At 34.8% G+C, this 18,375-nt stretch overlaps 1 protein-coding gene across 1 annotated transcript in view; it reads right to left on the bottom strand.

Moving 5' to 3' along the window:
* The window catches only part of ANXA10 (annexin A10), a 79,807-nt gene that overhangs the window by 24,997 nt on the left and 36,435 nt on the right, over positions 1-18,375 (bottom strand). The window contains exons 3-4 of the mRNA XM_004682506.1: positions 11,915-11,996; positions 2,740-2,834 (exon numbers count right to left, since the gene is read on the bottom strand). Of these exons, the coding sequence (XP_004682563.1) occupies positions 2,740-2,834; positions 11,915-11,996 (177 nt within the window). The remainder of the gene's footprint in view (positions 1-2,739; positions 2,835-11,914; positions 11,997-18,375) is intronic.

The following is an 18,375-nucleotide window of genomic DNA, read 5'->3' as shown; positions in this document are numbered from 1 at the left end:
AGAGCAGTTAGAATAGGAGAGGTGGAGGTAAAAGAGAAATTCTGGCAACGTATGAATATTCATTTTGACTATAATACAAAGTAGATATCAAATGTTGTTTTTCTTTTTTAAGAAAACAAATAGGCAAAATGTAATACCCTAGATTTGCTTATTCTGTAAATGAAATGCCTCTTTTATGTCTGATCCTGGAATGAGCTCTGGAGGAACAACAGAAAATAACTGGGCCTCTTATTTACGTTCTAGTTGGCAAGAGAGAAAAGTAGACCAACAGTACCCAGTATGGCAAGCCCAAGCCAATGCACAGATAACCCTGGGAGCCAGCAGGTAGCAGCTAGACCAGAGCCTAGGGTGAGTGATAGGAATTTCTAGAAGCAACCAGACACCAGTTGTAGGTTATAAGAGGATATGTGGTTAACTGTTTTTCACATTGTCATTCTGTTAGCAGTAATTGAGCAATCTAAATGTGTGACATTTGTACTTAACTATAGAGTAAATAGGAAATATTTCAGAGTTCAAGGATTTAGACTCTAGTAATAGGGGAGAAATACTGGCTCAACAGTGTGTTCTTAGGAGTAAAGGGGACTTCATAGAAAATAGATTGTATTTCCCTTAAGTGTAAGCACCAGACTTCTCAATTGATTTAATCCACTTCAGTGTATTATTTTAGCGATTAATAAATTAGTATTTTAAACTCAGTTAACCTTATGGATAGCAATCAGTAATATATGTAAATTTTTGGTTCAAAATAAATTTCTATTGTTATTAAACCAAAGAGGTAACTTGTTGATTGAGAGAGTATTTGCTACCTACCCATCTTGCAAGTGGATATTACCCAATATATATGGAAGAAATTTATACAAATCAACAAGAAAAAGCCAAATAACCCAATCAGAAAAGGAGCAGAGGGCCTGAAAAGATACATATTCAAAGAAGGTGTAAAGATGTAAACAGCAACATGAGAAAAAGTTCATCATTTATTATTAGGGAAATGCAAGTCAAAACCACAATATCATCTCACGTTTGTGAAAATGCTTATTATCCAAAGGCTATCAAACAACATGTATTTGTGAGAGTGTGCAGAAAATAACTTTTCCTATGCTGTTGGTAAGAATGTAATTTGGTGCAACTATTTTGGAAAACAATACAGAGGCACTTAAAAAATAGAGCTACCTCATGGTCCAGCAATATTACTTCTAGGTATTTATTTGAAGAATAAGAAACTATTAGTTGGAAGAGATATAGACTGTCTATGTTAATTGCATCTATTTACGATAATCAAGATGTGGAAATGACTTAAATGCCATCAATGGATGAATGAATAAAGACGTTCAATGGGATACTAATCAATTGTAGAAAAGATAAAGTCTTGCCATTTGCAACAACATGGGTTAAATGAAATAAGTAGGAAGAAGTACAGCCATCATGATTTCAATAATATGTGGAATATAAGGAAACAAATAACAAAGCAAAAACAGTGCAACCATTAGATTTTGACAGTAAAACTGTGGTTACCTGAGGGCTAGGGAATAGGGGATGAGAGGAACTGGGAGACAGTGCTGATAGTGGTAGAAAATTACTAGAACTTTGATGGTACACATAGTGTGGTTTCATACTTTTGAGATGTGAAACTTCCTAAAACTAATACAGTGTTGAAATTGTAATAACAGTATTGTTGTACACACAGACATACACACACACACACATAACACATATAGTACTGAAAATTAATCACTCAGAGCAGTGTGCATATTAAAACAGTATTGATTACTAATGACTACAAATTTTATAGATTTTATGTTCTTTTTCAAAAGAAAACGAGTAGTGGCGTCTTGGGAATGTTAAGTTTTACCTGGGAAATAAAAGCATTGCTGATTTCCTCCTGTGTTTTAAGTCAACTAATTTTACTAGCAGTGTGGCTTTTGGATTATTAATTCACTCTAAAACAGGAAGGCTGTTCTTTAGTTCATGTATTATAGTTGATCAAAGACTGAGGTTTAGAAATGGAGTAAATTTGTATGGACTAACTCTATAAAGAAAGTTTTATGGTAGTGTTTCATCTATAATGCTCAGTTGACAAAGTAATTGCTATTTCAGGCCCTTTGGCCTGAAGAGTTTTTGTTCTGAATCTGTGGTTTAAATGCATAACAAAAGAAAGGACTCTTTAATGGCACTTACTTTGAAATTAGAATGTGATTACTTTAAAGTACTATGGATAGTTTTATTGCCTTAAACTATTTTTAAACTGCCATTCTTTTTTAATGGTCTCTGTAACTGCATGCTGTGAGAAGAAAAGCTAGCAGAGAATTCATTCTGGTTGAGACTTAGGTGAGGACCTGTGGAGAATTGCAGAAAAAGATCTTATTTTTTTGACCTAGTGATCATTAGTCTTTTTTCTGCCTTCCATAACGCTCCACATAGGGGTGTTTCCAGAATCACATTTTTAGCCTAATTGGACCAACTGACAGTAGAAGGCTATCAGAACTCTTCATGTTAGGAAGCTGGATGATTTGGGGAGGACTGGTGGAGACTGTCAACATACCTCATACATAGGTATTTGGTGGGACATTATTCTTTCATGTCTTGAAACATATTAAAGGCATCTGAACTGTTTCTGACACACAATGAAGCCCATGACCTGGTAATCTTTAGACTGAAAAGAGTAACAGATTCTGTTCTGTGAGAGTGCTGTTATTTCTCAGGAGTTCGCCTTAGGCATAGGTCAAGATGAAGAGCCCTTACCCGGCCATACATGCTCTGATATGCCCCTGCAATCATCTGTCTTTGTGCATTACAGCGTTGAGTTAGAATATCAATCAGCATGTCTTTATCACAGCCTGGAAAATAGAAATATTTGAAGATTATTAAACTTTCTGCTCTGTAATTAGAAAACAATGTTGCCCAAGAATATACCCAAAGTGCAAATAGTATCCCTAATGGCACTTAAAGCAGCAAGTTTTTTTTTTCTATTTATTTTATTTTATTTATTTTTTACATCATTCTTCATTTTGTGCATTTTTTCATCTTGGTTGTAATCCCTGTGGACTTCCCACCACCACTTCACCTGTGTGCCATCACCATAGTCCCGTGCACTTTTCCCACCCCAGTTTTGATCCTATTCCCCTCTACACCCCCATAAAATGTCTCTGGTTTATAGTTGTTTTTCATTTTTATTTTATTACAATTGCTTTTTTTATTTTACTGAGCCCTTATGCTCCTGCAATGAGTGAAACCATTTGATATTTTTCTTTTTCTTTCTGGCTTATTTCACTAAACATGATTCCTTCCAGCTCCATCCATGTTGCTGATAAAGGCATGAGTTTATCTTTTTTAATTGCTGAGTAATATTCCATTGTGCATATGTACCACATCTATTTTTGGGCATTTGGGTTATACAGAGAGCAGCAATAAACATGGGGTGCAGGTATCCTTTCAAATCAATGTTTTTGTGTCCTTTGCCTAGATACCTAGGAGTAGGATTGCAGCAAGTGGCTTTAACTAAAATTGGAATTTTCCCAGCAACACTTGCTGAAATCTAGGTTCTTCCTGTGTTTTGTTTCAATGCAGTTGCTACAGATTGTCCTTGGAAAATACTCAATAAAAATATAAAGGAGTAAAGCAGCCTTCTCATCTACTCAAACAAGACTTCTCTGACCTTCAAAATTAATATTTAAAATGGCACAATTGCTCTCCTTTTAGTTAAAAAAGAGGGCTAGCTTAAGTTGAACATATATCAAGCCAAAAATCACTGTGTCATTCAAAACCTTTGAAAAAGAGGAGAGCAGTAGAAAAGTAGAGTTGTGAAAGTGCAGTGGCTATCACCTTTCTGAAGGATGATGTGAATCTCTCAAGATTTGATGGAACAGTCCCTCTCACTAGTAATAAAGGCAGTTTCTGAGATATCCAGCCTCTCAGATAGCAAATCACAGAGTTGACTGACATGCTACCAGGATATACAGCTAGTTTAAATTTAGTGTATTTATAGAGTGACCAAGAATGCCTTAATGTTTCTCTTGGTTTGACTGAAATTTAGAAAGATTTAGTCAAAAGGGCTCTCCTATCAGAGCCCTTATCAGAGAGCATTTACTTTGAAAATTTGCAGTTATAAATATTTTATATTTTTGACATGTAAATCTTCTCCTAACCTTTCTCCATTTTATAATCCAGAAATATATTTCTCAAGGTCTGGGAGGCAGTCTCTTTGAAAGTATGTATAATCATCAAGTGATAAAGTTTCTGTTTCCTAGAGTATGGAGAGGGTAGGTGCCTAAACTCCATTAATGTTAATTAGCTAACACAGGTGATCAGATTGTTACAGGACTGCATGAGGGGCACCCTGAGAGCCCCAGATCTGTCTGCTCTAATAGATTCTACCATTTGCTATATCCAAACAAAATATACTCTAGTGTGTAAGACCTTCAGTAGATAATAACTTTAATTAGTGTGCAATAGAGAGAAGAGAAAGAATATAGTTAAAACTAGTTTCCAATTGAACACCTACTACCTCATGGGTAAATGCCCTACCAAACAAGGTTGGCCCAAAGCAGGACCAGTGAAGCCCAAAAGTTTACCAGAAGTCTAAGGCACCTTCAGGTGGGGATCCATAGGAAATGGGCAGAAGGGGCTAGATAAGTCTGGAAAGAAAGGAACAATATCAAAACCCAAATCAAGATAAAGGCTGCTATTGTCAGCCTCCCCATGGGCCATGTCTGTCTCTTTCAAGCTCTCCTTCCATGGCTCCCAAATCCCTGGCACAAGCCCAAGGCTGAGAAACAAGTGCAGGCTCCTGACTTCATGCCATATGCCTCTCTCAAGGACTACACTACCTCTGCTTCCCTCTCCCTGTCCTTCTTGCCTCTCCTTCCTGTCCAACTCCACCCCCAATTCCCTGATCCTCCCCACCTGCCAGGTGCTCCCCCCACCTCGGAGCTCCCCCATACCATACTGCCATTAGACAGTGCGCTCTGCTATTCTTCCTCTAGTTTATCCTAGTTGCTTGAAAAACCTCTTGCTTTTTGTTTCAGAGGAATTGAGTTCATTTTCTTTCTCCTATTGCAAAGCCTTCAATAAAATCTTCCTTAACCTGCTAACTTCTGTTAGGTGGAATTTTTCTTTGACAGGATGAGATGAGGAGAATAATGAATTTAAACTCTAAGATATTAATGAGATCACTTTAAAAATTAAAGCCCACAAAATGAAGAATGATGTAAAATAAATTAAGAAAAAATCAAAGCCATCCTCGTGGTTTTAGGATTGAAAGAAACCTATAATTCAGGCGCTCAAATATAGGGCAAGTGAGTAAGCTTTACATGTTTGTGTCAACCAGAAATAAAAAGAAGAGTGTTTTATGCAGGGAAATGGCCTGAAGACTGTAAAATAGAGGGAGGAGGTATAACATCAGCTCCGATGAAATTTATGGTTTTATAAGAGGAAAGATAGCCTGTAGGGAAAAGACATAGAATAGTAAGGGGCCTGGAGTCTTGCCCAGTTATGCCTTGGACTCAGACTACTTTTAGTAGTTTTAGAGGAATAGATATTTCAAAATAAATATACCTTTATTACTAAAAATGTTTAATTATAGTCATTTTGTTTTTTATTGTCATCATATATATCTTAAAGTCGTCGTTCTGTTGAGATTATCCAGAGCCTACCTCTCAATTATTCTTTATTTTCAAAGTATGTATAGTAATTTTTGCTCACATATTTACTTATGTGGGTTTTGAAAATTGTATTGAAAATTCTTAATGAAAATAATTGTAAGTGGTCAACATAGTTGCCTTTCTGTCACTAATATGTCACATATATCAAATTAGTTGTTTTTTTTTCTAATAGAACTAGTAGATAGCTATTGAGCTTTTACAACAAGAAACTTTCTTAAAATGATTCATATTTACATTTCTACTTAGGTTTAATTTTAACTTGTTTTTGTCCTTAATACACATTGGTTTAAATGTCATAAAAATAAATTATATTGAATTTTATGTTTACCTTGGAACCAGAAAAATTATTTGACTCATAATTTTTTTTTTTAAAGATTTATTTATTTATTCATACAGAACTGGGGTACAGGCCAGAGGCTCAGGGGCGGTGAGAGGCTTCACCAGAGACAGAGTGGGGAGCAGAACAGGCAGATCGAAGAAGTACACTGCTGAGGGGAGCAGCGGGCGGGCCAGGAGAGGTCTGGCTCGCCATGTGGTCTCCTCCGGGGCAGGCGGCAGGCGGGAATCGAACTCATGCGGAAGTGGCCTCAGATTCTCAGTGCTGTGCTTTAACCCGCTGCGCCACCAGGGAGGGCCTGACTCATAATTTTAATTAAACCTATGAATTTTTAGATATATAGTGATCACCTCTGCTATTAATAGAAATTTTAATTTTTTTTTTAAGTCATCATATTTTTCTCCTCCGTGTCACTTTAGAACAAGAATTTCTAGATAATTCTTTGTTTCCCCTATGGTGTAATAAGTAAGGCCTGGTTATATGAACCATATCAATTTAATTAGCTTTTATTATGTACCAGTTGATTTTTGCTATCTGTGGTAGTTATAATATACATGATTGCCATTAACAGACTGAAATGTTGCACTTTTGTTCTTAGTGAAAATACAGAAGTAGGTTTTTACTCCTCTTTGGTTATTTAGTATTGTCAACAAACTGCCTTTACATTACATATGCTTGTTTCCCAGCATCCTTATAAAACATAGTCTCACTAGCATTGAAAACCTATCTTCCACATACTGTTTTACATGTAAAAACATAAGAGGTATGTTTTAAAGCTTTTCTGCAACATCCTGATCTGCTGTATTTGCTTCAACTTCAAGGGGAAGGTTTTTATGCAGTTTACCTTTGAAACATGAAATCAGCTAGCAATATTTACAAAGGAAAGCTGACCACAACATTTAAAAATGATCAGATATCATTAAATGAACTCACAAATCTGGCTGCATTTTCATAATGTCAGACAATAGAATAGATGTCAATTTAGCATTTTCTGGACAGCCTTACACAGATACATTGTTTCTTTTTTCTGGATGGATGAAAATTTCTGAAAAATGGATTATTGCATTTTTCAGTGACATTAAAGTTGCAGTTAACAGTGTTAGAACTGCTATATAAATGCAGCTTACCTAATGCACATAGTTTCTTACTAATACTTGTGCTTCGGAACAAGAAAGCACTCAAATAAGCACTAGGCTGGGAGTTACTTTAAAGAGTAAAATCATCAACAGAAAGCATTAAAATCCAAAAATATGTCACTAAATAAAGTGCAAAATGGTCCCTTGTTTATAGCATTAGTAGCTGACAGCTTACACAGTCTCAGCTGGGAGTATGTGCAGTGGTTATTCATTTTTTCCCACCTCTTTGTTTACATCTATTTGATGACAATGGAAATACCTGATATTGGAATTATGAGAACTTTTTGACAAGAAGAAAAGTTTGCAAATATGAGATCTGTAAATAATGAACATTGCCTGTATGATCAGCTAAGCAAAAGTGGCTTATTAGGCAAAAGAATAATAATCACTAAAATTTCAACTGATTTGTAAATCTAAAGTACTGAATGATCTATGTAATTTCAGATATAATGACACAGCTATTAAAATTAATGATGAAAGAAATACCAAACTAACAATGAGAAGAAAATGAGTATGTCTTGATTTTAACAAACAATTTCAGAGAAAGGAAAATTATCAGACACAGAGAGTCATTACATAATGATGATGAAGTCAATTCTTGAAGACTTGAATCCTTGGGAATTATACACGCATGCAGAGTCATTGAATGACTTAAAATGTCAAGATTTGGGCCCTCCTTGGTGGCCCAGTGGGTTAAAGCACAGCACTAAGAAGCTAAAGCCACTTCAGCACTAGTTCGATCCCCGCCCTGGAGGTGACCCACATGGTGTGGCAGACATCTCCTGGCCCACCCACTGCTCCCCTCAGCAGTGTACTTCGTGGCTCTGCCTGTTCTGCTCCCCACTCTGACTCTAGTGGATCCTCCCACCGCCCATGCATCTCTGGTCTGTATCCCAGTTCTGTATGCATAAATAAGTAAGTCTTTTAAAAAAATAATGTCAAGATTTAGGCCCACAGGTTGAAAATAGTTCCAGTTGTCTAAGATAGCTGAAGATGACTTGGCAATTATGTAATATTATATCAGAAATTTTATTATGTATACTATATATATGTATATATATATATATACACACACAGATAGATAGTAGAGGCAATAGAAATCTAAAAGTATATGAACAGGGTAATTATCTTTTATTGGTAAGGAAATATTAACTGAGCAGTTTTCTTTTTCAGTGATTGGTGAACTTCTATATGACTTAAGACAATATTTGTTAAATCATTTCTATTTGCTTTTGGAAATATTTTTGCTTCCTGATTGTTTTAAATAATTTGAAAAATAGTAGCCAAGTCAAAAGTTAATATATGGGACTATGTCAAACTAAAAACAATTATGCACAGCAAAATAAATTGAAACAAAATGAAAAAGCCGTTTACAAAATTAAAAAGCAGCCCAGCCATTTACAAAATTAAAAAGCAGCCCACATAATGGCAGAAAATATTTACAAGCCACATATCTGAAAAAGGTTAATATCTAAATCATACAAGAATATCATTAACTCATTAGCAGGAAACAGATATACCAACTAATAAAAAGGAAATCCTCCCTTTGTGGCCAGTATGGATGAATCTTGAAGACATTATTCTAAAGAAATGCCAGACCCTGTGGTGATGGCACACAAGTGAATTGGTGGAGGCAGGCCCATGGGGATTACAACTGAGTTGGAAAAATGCACAAAATGAAGAATGATGTAAAAAAAAATACATATGTTTATGGTGTAAAAAAATAAATGCCAGACTGAGACAAATCCTGTATGAAACCATTTAAAAGTGGATTTTTTTTTAAAGATTTATTTACTTATGTGTACAGAACTGGGGTATAGGCCAGAGGTGCAGGAGCGGTGAGAAGCTTTACCATCGACAGAGTGGGGTGCAGAACAGGCAGACTGCGAAGTACACTGCTGAGGGGAGTAGTGGGTGGGTCAGGCGGTCAGGGGAGGTCTGCTATGCCATGTCGGTCACCCCCCTGACCGGGGATCGAACTCATGAGGTGGCTGCATCTAGCTTCATAGTGCTATGCTTTAACCCATTGTGCCACCAGGGAGGTCCCTAAAAGTGGAATTTTAAAGGGATAACATTATAGAAATAACTAGGGCCTGGCCTGGAGGGTGGTGAAATGGCTGGAGGTGGTCAAGGGGGACCATCTGCAAGCTTAGGAGGATTAAGTTTAGTGTCTAGTATAATATCATTGTGTTGCACAATTGAAAGTTGCTAAGATTAAATCGTGAATGTTCTCACCAGTAACAACAACAAAACATTTACTAACCTTTTGTGTCAGTTATTTCAAAGTTTATACATTTATTAAATCACACTCTGTGCCTTAAATTTACTCAATGCTGTATGTTAACTGTACCCCAGTAAACTGGGCAAAAACACATTAGCCGAGGAGGACAGCAATGTCCTTCTCATGTGCACTTTGCCAAGATCGTCAGGATGAATAGACTTTGGAAGCACTCAGTTTTATTTTGCTCTGGGATGCTATATGAATATTGTGTAATCAAAACCCAAACCTCCTGTAATTCTTCCAACTAAAACACAAGCAAAAGTTTTCATTTGCCGAAAATTCATACTCTCACCCTAAAACATTAAGGACAATAAATTGAAACTGGAGCAAAGAAAATTTTTTTTTTTTAGTTAATAGACTGCTTTGATCTGTAGTTTTAAAACAAAATTTACTGGAGAAAACATTAATCTGTAATATTTTGTTATCTTGTTTCTATATTTTTCTAGTGATGATTGAATTTTCAAAGACATGAAAGCCTTTGAAACTCTTAACGTGGACTTTAGAGTATCTATTTAATGTCCTTTGTTGTTTTGCGTAGGGTTCTGCTAGTTAGTAAAACAGTAAAAGAAGCATGCATCCTACACACACACACACACACACACACACACACACAGTACTCATAAAGGTGACCCTTTTTTTCTATTAAAAAAAACTTGCTCTCATGAAAGGCTTTGCATGCTTATGCAAACATGTTCTTTATGTTATCAATAATTATCTTTGTCCTCTTCTCAAAACAGCTTATTAGAAGGAAAATCTAATGTTTAGCAGCACGATGAATTGTAAAAATTAATCATTTTAAAAAGAACCCAGCAGTTTCCCTTCCTTTTCCTTTTTTCTGTGTTCCTTTTCTATAATCTAGTTTTATTTATTGAACATTCATTTACTAAACACCAGAACCCCAGACTCTGCCTAGTTATTAAACCCTGAACCCAAGACCAATCATCACCTTGCCAGAAGGACAAGCCCAGTGACAGTGACATCGTGATGCTAGAGTGTAGAGGCAGGGTGCCTGTGATGTGGCTTAAGTGGTTGAGTTTGGAATGTCCAGAAAGTGTTTCAAAAGACTCATTTATTTAAAGACTCTTGAAGAAAATAATTTGGAGGCAAAGAGACAGGAAAGAAAATAGCTTTCCAGATGGGGTGTGTTTTGGATCAGTTTACAAAGATGTGGCAAAACAAGTCACTTGGAAAGCAGAAAATTTGATATGCTGGAAACAGAAGTAGCAAAATAAGCAGTCAAGGAAAATAAAGGAAAAGAAGAATGGTTTAATCTAGATCAAGGTTTTTGTTTGGAATTTAATGACATTTAAAGACAAGAAAAACATTAAGATTAAATTTCATTTAGAATGGCAATCTTTTTTTTTAATATATTTTTTAAAAGATTTATTTATTCATACAGAACTGAGGTACAGGCCAGAGATGTGGAGGGTGATAGGATTCACCAGAGATAGAACAGGGAGCAGAATAGGCAGATAGAGGAAGTACACTGCTGAGGGGAGCAGCGGGCGGGTCAGGAGAGGTCTGCCACACCATGTGGACTCCTCCGGGGCAGGCGGGGATCGAACTCATGCGGAAATGGCTTTAGCTTCTTAGTGCAGTGCTTTAACCCGCTGCGCCAACAGGGCGGGCCCTTTTTTTAATATTTTTTAAAACAGTTTATTTTTACATCATTTTGTACATTTTTTTCCCATCTCAATTATAATCCCCATGGATTTCCCATCACCAGGTCACCCGTGTGCCATCACCATAATCCCATGCATTTCCTTCCCTACCCCCCTGCTTTTGATTCCATTCCCCACTCCACCTCCACAAAATGTCTCTGGTATATAGCTGTTCATTATTCTTGTTATTTTCTCGCCTGGTCCATTATATTCCTGCTATGAGCGAAACCATCTGGTATTTTTCCTTTCTCTTTCTGGCTTATCTCACTAAGTATGATCTTTTTCAGCTCCATCCAAGTTGCTGCAAAAGACATGTGTTTCTCTTTTTTGGTTGCTGAGTCATATTCCATTGTATATATAAACCACATCTTTTTAATTCAGTCATCTACTTTTGGGCATTTGGGCTGCTTCCATGTTTTTCCAATTGTAAATAAAGCAGCAATAAACATGGGGGTGCAGGTATCTTTTTGAATCAGTGTTTTTGTGTCTTTTGGGTAGATACCTAGGAGTGGGATTGCTGGGTCGTAGGGAAGCTCCATGTTTAGCAGTTTGAGGAACCTCCAAACAGTTTTCCATAGTGTTGTACTAGTTTACATTCCCACCAGCAGTGTAGGAGAGTTCTTTTTTCTCCACATCCTCACCAACATTTGTTGTTGCTAGTTGTTTGAAGATGTGCCATAGAATGGCAATCTTTTTACTATTTTTTCTTTCTTTGCCCAGATTTAAAAAATAAAATCTCTTATCTATTAAACATGAGTATTTATGCCCATCTTACACTCACTAGACAAGGTAAAGCAAAAAGAAATATATGCAATAAAGACAATAGAAATCATCAGGCTTACCAAATCCTTCAAGTGCTCCTCCTAGCATTTGGGCATCCATTACAGGATTGAAATTGGGAGCTGGGAAGATGGTGCCTTGCACCTGTAGATAAAAATCCATGAGAGTGATTGCAAGATTTTGCGTGAAAATTTCAAGTTATTTTTTTCAGGTAAGTGAAAAATCATACATTCCATATATTTAAATTGAGCTATACATTAAACAAAAGTTTTTATTTATTGACTAGAGAGAGCAATCTTGGTTTTATTTTTAAATCCATTGGTCTCTTCTCTATTGTGCCTGTCTTTATCTAGGAAAGAGATAAAATAATAAATAATGGAAACATATAAGAATCAAATAAATTTTTCCTTAGTAAACAGTGTGCATTTTCTTAGAAACTGGAAACTATTTTATAGACTGTGAAGGGAGAACTGTATTGGGGGAATTGATGTTATTCATGAATTAAAAGCGGCATTTGCCACCACAGATCTGTTATGCACCAAGACCCCTAAGATCATATTAAGGGAAACTCAGATATTTGAGTCTGGATTCATAAAAATATAGGTAATATAGATTTTTTTTTTTAGCTGAAGGGTACAATAGTTAGGAAACATACAAACCTGCTTGACATTCCATTTAAATTGTCAATAGTACATGGCAGGTCATTGAAGTGTGGCTTTGAACCCACATTGCTTATTATTTTAGATAGAATCAGTTAGGACAAGGCACCATCTCATCATACTGAACATAAAAGAACTACCAGTGTGACTTTAAATCTGACTTTATTAAGAAGAGGAGCTCATCCATGTTTATTGTCAATGAGCCTAAGTACATTGGGGTGTGTGTTAATTTAACCCAGTGATAGTTTTTTAAACTTCTGCAAGAGTCAGACTGTTTTTCAGCTCTTACATCTTTTTGAGTCATGTCCTTTATTTATATCCATGTTTCTATTTTTTTTAAGTCTTAGAGCAAGTTGAAAATTGGGAAAAAAGCAGGTACTCCAATGTCACATGAAAAATAATATGTGTACAATAAAATTATTTTATCTTCGTTTGAAAATTGGCAGACTTAGGAATAGGTTCAGTTATCTAAGGTAAAATAAACTTTAATGTCTGTCATTTCAATTTGAATTCTTCCCACAAAGTAATCAAAACATAATCTTCCCTTCTAGTCCTTTGTGAGTTAATGTGTTTTGACAGAAGAATAAAATAATTCTGTTTTTAAAGGATAAAATATTCTGCCACATAAAATCACTATGCAGAAGAGCAGATTAAAGTTGTTTTTTTTATCTATCCTGTAAGTAAATAACGAATAATTTTTTTTTTGCTGAAAGAACAAATTTCAAGGTTATTTCTACCTGAATACAGATTGCAAAAATTATGTATCTTTTGCTCATAGATTTGTTTTACCATCTTATCTTGATAATAGTTTACTACTAGTAAGTAAATCAATAAATGCTTCATGTTTGTTTATTGATAGCTAATCCAGGAGTGCTGGAGTCCAAAAATCCATAGCCCGTAAATCCAGTACTTCATATCAAATTAAGTTGAAATCAGCTAAATGTGATATATTGACATTAGTCTAGACTTCTCAGTATTGAAATCGCACACAGCTGGAATTTACTTGCATGCTATATGATGTTATAACTAGGCTTATAATTGATATGTAAATTCCCAGTTAATTTACCAACCATGTAATCTAATAAAAGGTAATTATTTGCTAATCAACTGATGTCAATCAGAAACACTCATATTATTCTTAGGTTTCTACTGAGGTTTCGAGGCTTGGAAACAATGTAAAAATGTCATAGATTTGTGTAGATTTAATTGACATTGGTTTTAGAGAATGGGTCTTACCAGTGGAAGGGGAAAATGGAGAATGAAAAAGTCAAGTAGTCTATTTGATTATTTTTGCTTTTATTTTACCTCTTATTGTAGTAGAGTCCCCAAAGACATTATTGAAACCAATGTCATGGAATGTTTTGCCAGTATTTTCTTCTATGTATTTTGTGGTTTCAGAAAGTCTCTAATCCATTTGAGTTTTTGTGTGTGGGATGAAAGTGGTCTAGTTTCACTTTCCTGTATGTGGTCTTTCAGTTTTTTTTGACGCCATTTGTCTTTTCTTCATTGTATATTCTTGGCTCTTTTGTCATAGACAATTAGATTGAAAAGGCATTTATATATTGATGCAATTGTACCTTTCTTATTGTAGTTTTGTAGAATTAAAGCTTTTCAGTTCTTATGTTGAAAAAATGGATGTCATTTTGTGTTCAGAGGTAAAATGATTTCTTATATTTATGCAGATATTTGCTGTATCATTTAAGTCTTGATTTTAGTTTTACATAAAATAATCACATTTCCTGTCAATTTATTCAGTCACTCATTGGAGAAAGTTAAAAAGTATGTGTAGTTGGTTATGTTGCATGTTATTTTTAGCTTTATTGTAAATGAAATATATATGCACAACTAATTTTAGGGTGAAGATGATAAATTATATCAGAATCCTAACAAAATATGTCAGAATTAGGCAGAAAGATCATCTTCACATACAAATACATAAACCTCTAAAAATTTGCTTCCATATCATGAAAAGTTTCTTAGGAAAAAAAATCACTGAACTACAGAAAATATTCATAGAAAGCTTGAAAACCTACCTTTGAGTGAAACACCAGCCAATTCTGAATTATTTAGGTAACAACTTCCCATTGATAGGTATAACTTATTAGAAGACAGAACACTTGTGCATTCAGGCAAACCCTCCTACTCTACAAAAGCAATCACATTACATTTACTTCACCCTAAAACTGGTCTAAGGGATTTTTCAAAGCTGAGAGTATGGCATAAATCAAAGTTAATAAGAACCTGCAGAGTTACAATACCTTCCTCCCTGGAACAGTGCTCTAGAAACATTATCATAGACATACATGGCTTGCATTACTGTGAAATGGCATCAGATGGTACTCTACATAAATATTTTAGCTAAATCAGTGGCACCTGTGATTTTATTTACTCTTCTCGAAAGTTTAGTTCATTAGAACCTCATGCTAGTAAATCCAAGTGTGCATTTCTGAACCCTTTTTCTTCAAAATTCTACCATAGGTCCCTCAACCCTTATACAATTCAGTCATGTTCATGGCAAATTAATTCATAATTTTTTTTTATGTTTTCTTCATCTTTATTGCCAAAGGCAGTTGGCATGTTTTTTTTATAACAGTTTATTTTTACATCATTTTGTACATTTGTTTTCCATCTCAATTGTAATCCCCACAGGTTTCCCATCACCATAATACATAAATTTTAAGACAAAAGACTAATAAACTATGGTGCAGTATGACTTATGCCTGCTAAAAATTGAAATACAACATACCTTATACACACATACACACACACACACATTTATAGTCTGGTGCATATTTTAGAAGTTATTTTGGAGGCTACACAGTTACTCTAATTGTTCAATTTGTATACATTTTTGGGAAAATTATTTCAGACTTGGTGTTAGAGCTACTTGAATATTCACCTGTTAATGAGGGATTTGTGGTTTCCGGTCAGTCAAATTCAGGACTAATGATATGAAGAGTAATCTTATTGAGTATCACTTTTTGGTTGAAAATACAAAGTAAAATTAAAAAAGTAAAACTTTGTTGTAAATTACATAGTGTTTTATTATCCTGTCTTCAATAAACCAAACTTTACTTGGCTGATTGGTCACAAAGAGCATGAATTTAAAAGTGGATGCATTTGGCTTTTGGAAAAGGTATTTGCTCTACTGCAAATACTGTATGAAGACTGGCACAAGTTTCTAATACCACAATAAAACATAATATATGTTCTTTTAATTGTTAGAATGTTTTATAGTTGTTAATCAAATTTCCTCTACAATGTGAAATTTTAATATAGTGCTTTTGTTACAGTTACTGCAATTCTCAGACATATCTGGCTTATTAGTTTAGTCACTGAGAATTACAGTTATTTTATTTTGGAGGATTTCAAGATAGTAGATTAAATTGATAGCATCAAAAAGACTACTAATTCTTCATTTCAAGATATGTAACTTCTAATCCCAGAAACATGTGACTGTTACTTTATATGACAAAAGGGGCACTGTAGATAGGATTAGAATTAGGAGTTTTGAGATGGGGTATTACCCTTGTTTTATGACTAGACAATAAGTATAATCCCTTGTCTTTAGTAAGAGAAGTAGAAAATATTTGAATACAGAAGAAGTAGCCAAGATAATGATGAAAGCAAGATACTGTAATGCTGGTTTTGAAGATTTTGGAAGGGGAAATGACCTAAGGAATATGGGTAGCTGTGGAAGCTGGAAAAAACATTTCTTTCCTAGAATCTGCTAAGACCTTAATTTTTTGCTCAGTGAAGCTGATTTCTGATTTCCAGTACCATAAGAAAATATAATTTACTTGTTTGTACAGTCGCAGTAGGAAATTAACTTTGAAATTCTCCATGTGTTCTCCAGATAATAAACTCTGATGTTACAAGTATGCCCTATCCAATAGGCGCCGAACCCTCACATCTTGTAAAATAATCTATTATTCTTCACTCTGAGAGACTAGAAAGATTCTGTTAAGGTAGTGCTTCTTCTCAGATTTGTTTCATCATCAAGCTGTTTTGGTGGTGTTTTTGGAGAGCTAACATTGGTAAATTAGGAAATTTAAAGTAACATTATACCTGAATAAATAGAAAGTAAAACTTTAGGACTATGACAGGTCTATAAATAAAGAGTACCAGTGAAGTCACTAGAATAGAATAGGTATGGTGATCTAAAAGATCATGCAGATTTCATGTAACTAATCCCAATTAATGAGGAATATAAAAAATGATTATTTAGTTCTTTGTAGTCTTTTAGAATATTTAATCAGAAAAAAGGCATAATGATGAGTTCATGAATTATGAAAGAAAAAATATGGAGAGCGTAATTCAGGACATTTCATTTAATGTTTATCTGGAAGAGAATAGGTCTATGAAAGAAAACAATAAAGAAAAAAATTAAAAATTTAGGCAATGAAAGGTCACATCTTCAAATGAAAAGTGATCATCCCATATTGGGAATATTGGTAAAAGACAAAATACTTAATTGATCTGATGAGAAACCAGAATAGTCCATACTGGAGATATTAATGGGAAAACTAAGGTAGAGAGTAAATGTAGCATTTAATGTATGAAGAATTTACTTCATAAATTTATTAGAATATTTTCTACACAATATTACAACTCTTAATTGAATAGTGACACTAAAATTTCAGCCACTTTTCTTTAATTTGACATGTATGGAATATTTAGAAGTCAGCACCCTAAAAGCATTACAATCTATTTAAAAAACAGAACTTGTCCTATAGATTAAAAATTCTTCAGCTTTCAGTAAAGAGACTATTTAAAATTACAGATAGACTTTATATTGGTGGAGGTAGCAGTGTACTATGAAAACATCTTGCTTTTCCATGGAGAGTGAAGTAAAATGTGAAGGGTAGTGATAGCATCAGCTAGTAGGGCACCTAGACAGTGTGAGTTTAGAGAGCAAAGTGGTCTCACACTGGTAAAAGAGTAAACCTGAGATTATATGACTAAGTAGCTGCTTAAAGAGGGGAGAGGTGGATTCACTAGGATACCTGAACCTTACGGATGTTTGCATAGATTGTTAGGATATAGAATGTGAGAGTGTTTTCTATGGACCAGTAGAGAAGGGGAGTTGGTAGATGGATAAGAATATACATGTAAAGATAAATACATAGATACATAGATAATGCACATTCACAGCCACAGATGTACACAGATATAGGTGTGCAGATGGGTTAGTACATGCATACTTTTACGCCGTATCCACTGAAAGTGCATGTAAGCAGTGATGCTGGCTTCTAGATTTTGCTTTTCTAATTTCCTCAAGAGAGTAAGGGTTCTTTGAAGAAATGTTTGGTTCTGGAGATGGACGGGGAAAAAGAGACTCTTTGCCACAACACAGTACACTATACCTGTTCTGATAATTCCTATTTCAGATTCTGTATTACATTAATTTCCTTTTCAGTATTTTTATTTTTTTTTTCCTTTTCAGTATTTTTTAAATAATAATGAAGGAAACAGATGGGGCCACAAAGCTAATATTCCCATGTCTTTTAGGAGGAGGAATGAAACTTTGAGAGGGAATCTGACTCAGCCATTTCTTGAGTGACCAAGTAGGCGAAGTCATGAAATATGTCATTGAATCTTGAAGGATGACTTGGCATATCAATACATGGCCATTCTAGTATTCCCCATTGTAGAATGGAGCATCGTGGAAAATGTAGGGAGTGAGATCTTGAGGTGCCTTTTTCCCATTATGTTATGGTAGATTCTGTTGGTCGCACAACAGAATTCCCATATCAAAACCACAAATTTACCTGTCACTGTGGGTTTATAAATCTGATTTTTTTTTTGCTGTGAATGAATGCTGTACTCACTATGAATATTTACTTTTTAATATTCAAGCTACA

Source organism: Condylura cristata, unplaced genomic scaffold (assembly GCF_000260355.1).
Source record: "Condylura cristata isolate star-nosed mole 26May11 unplaced genomic scaffold, ConCri1.0 scaffold00014, whole genome shotgun sequence".
Classification (NCBI taxonomy): domain Eukaryota; kingdom Metazoa; phylum Chordata; class Mammalia; order Eulipotyphla; family Talpidae; genus Condylura; species Condylura cristata.
Note: the sequence above shows the minus strand (reverse complement) of the source record. Positions and strands in the feature narration are given on the sequence as shown.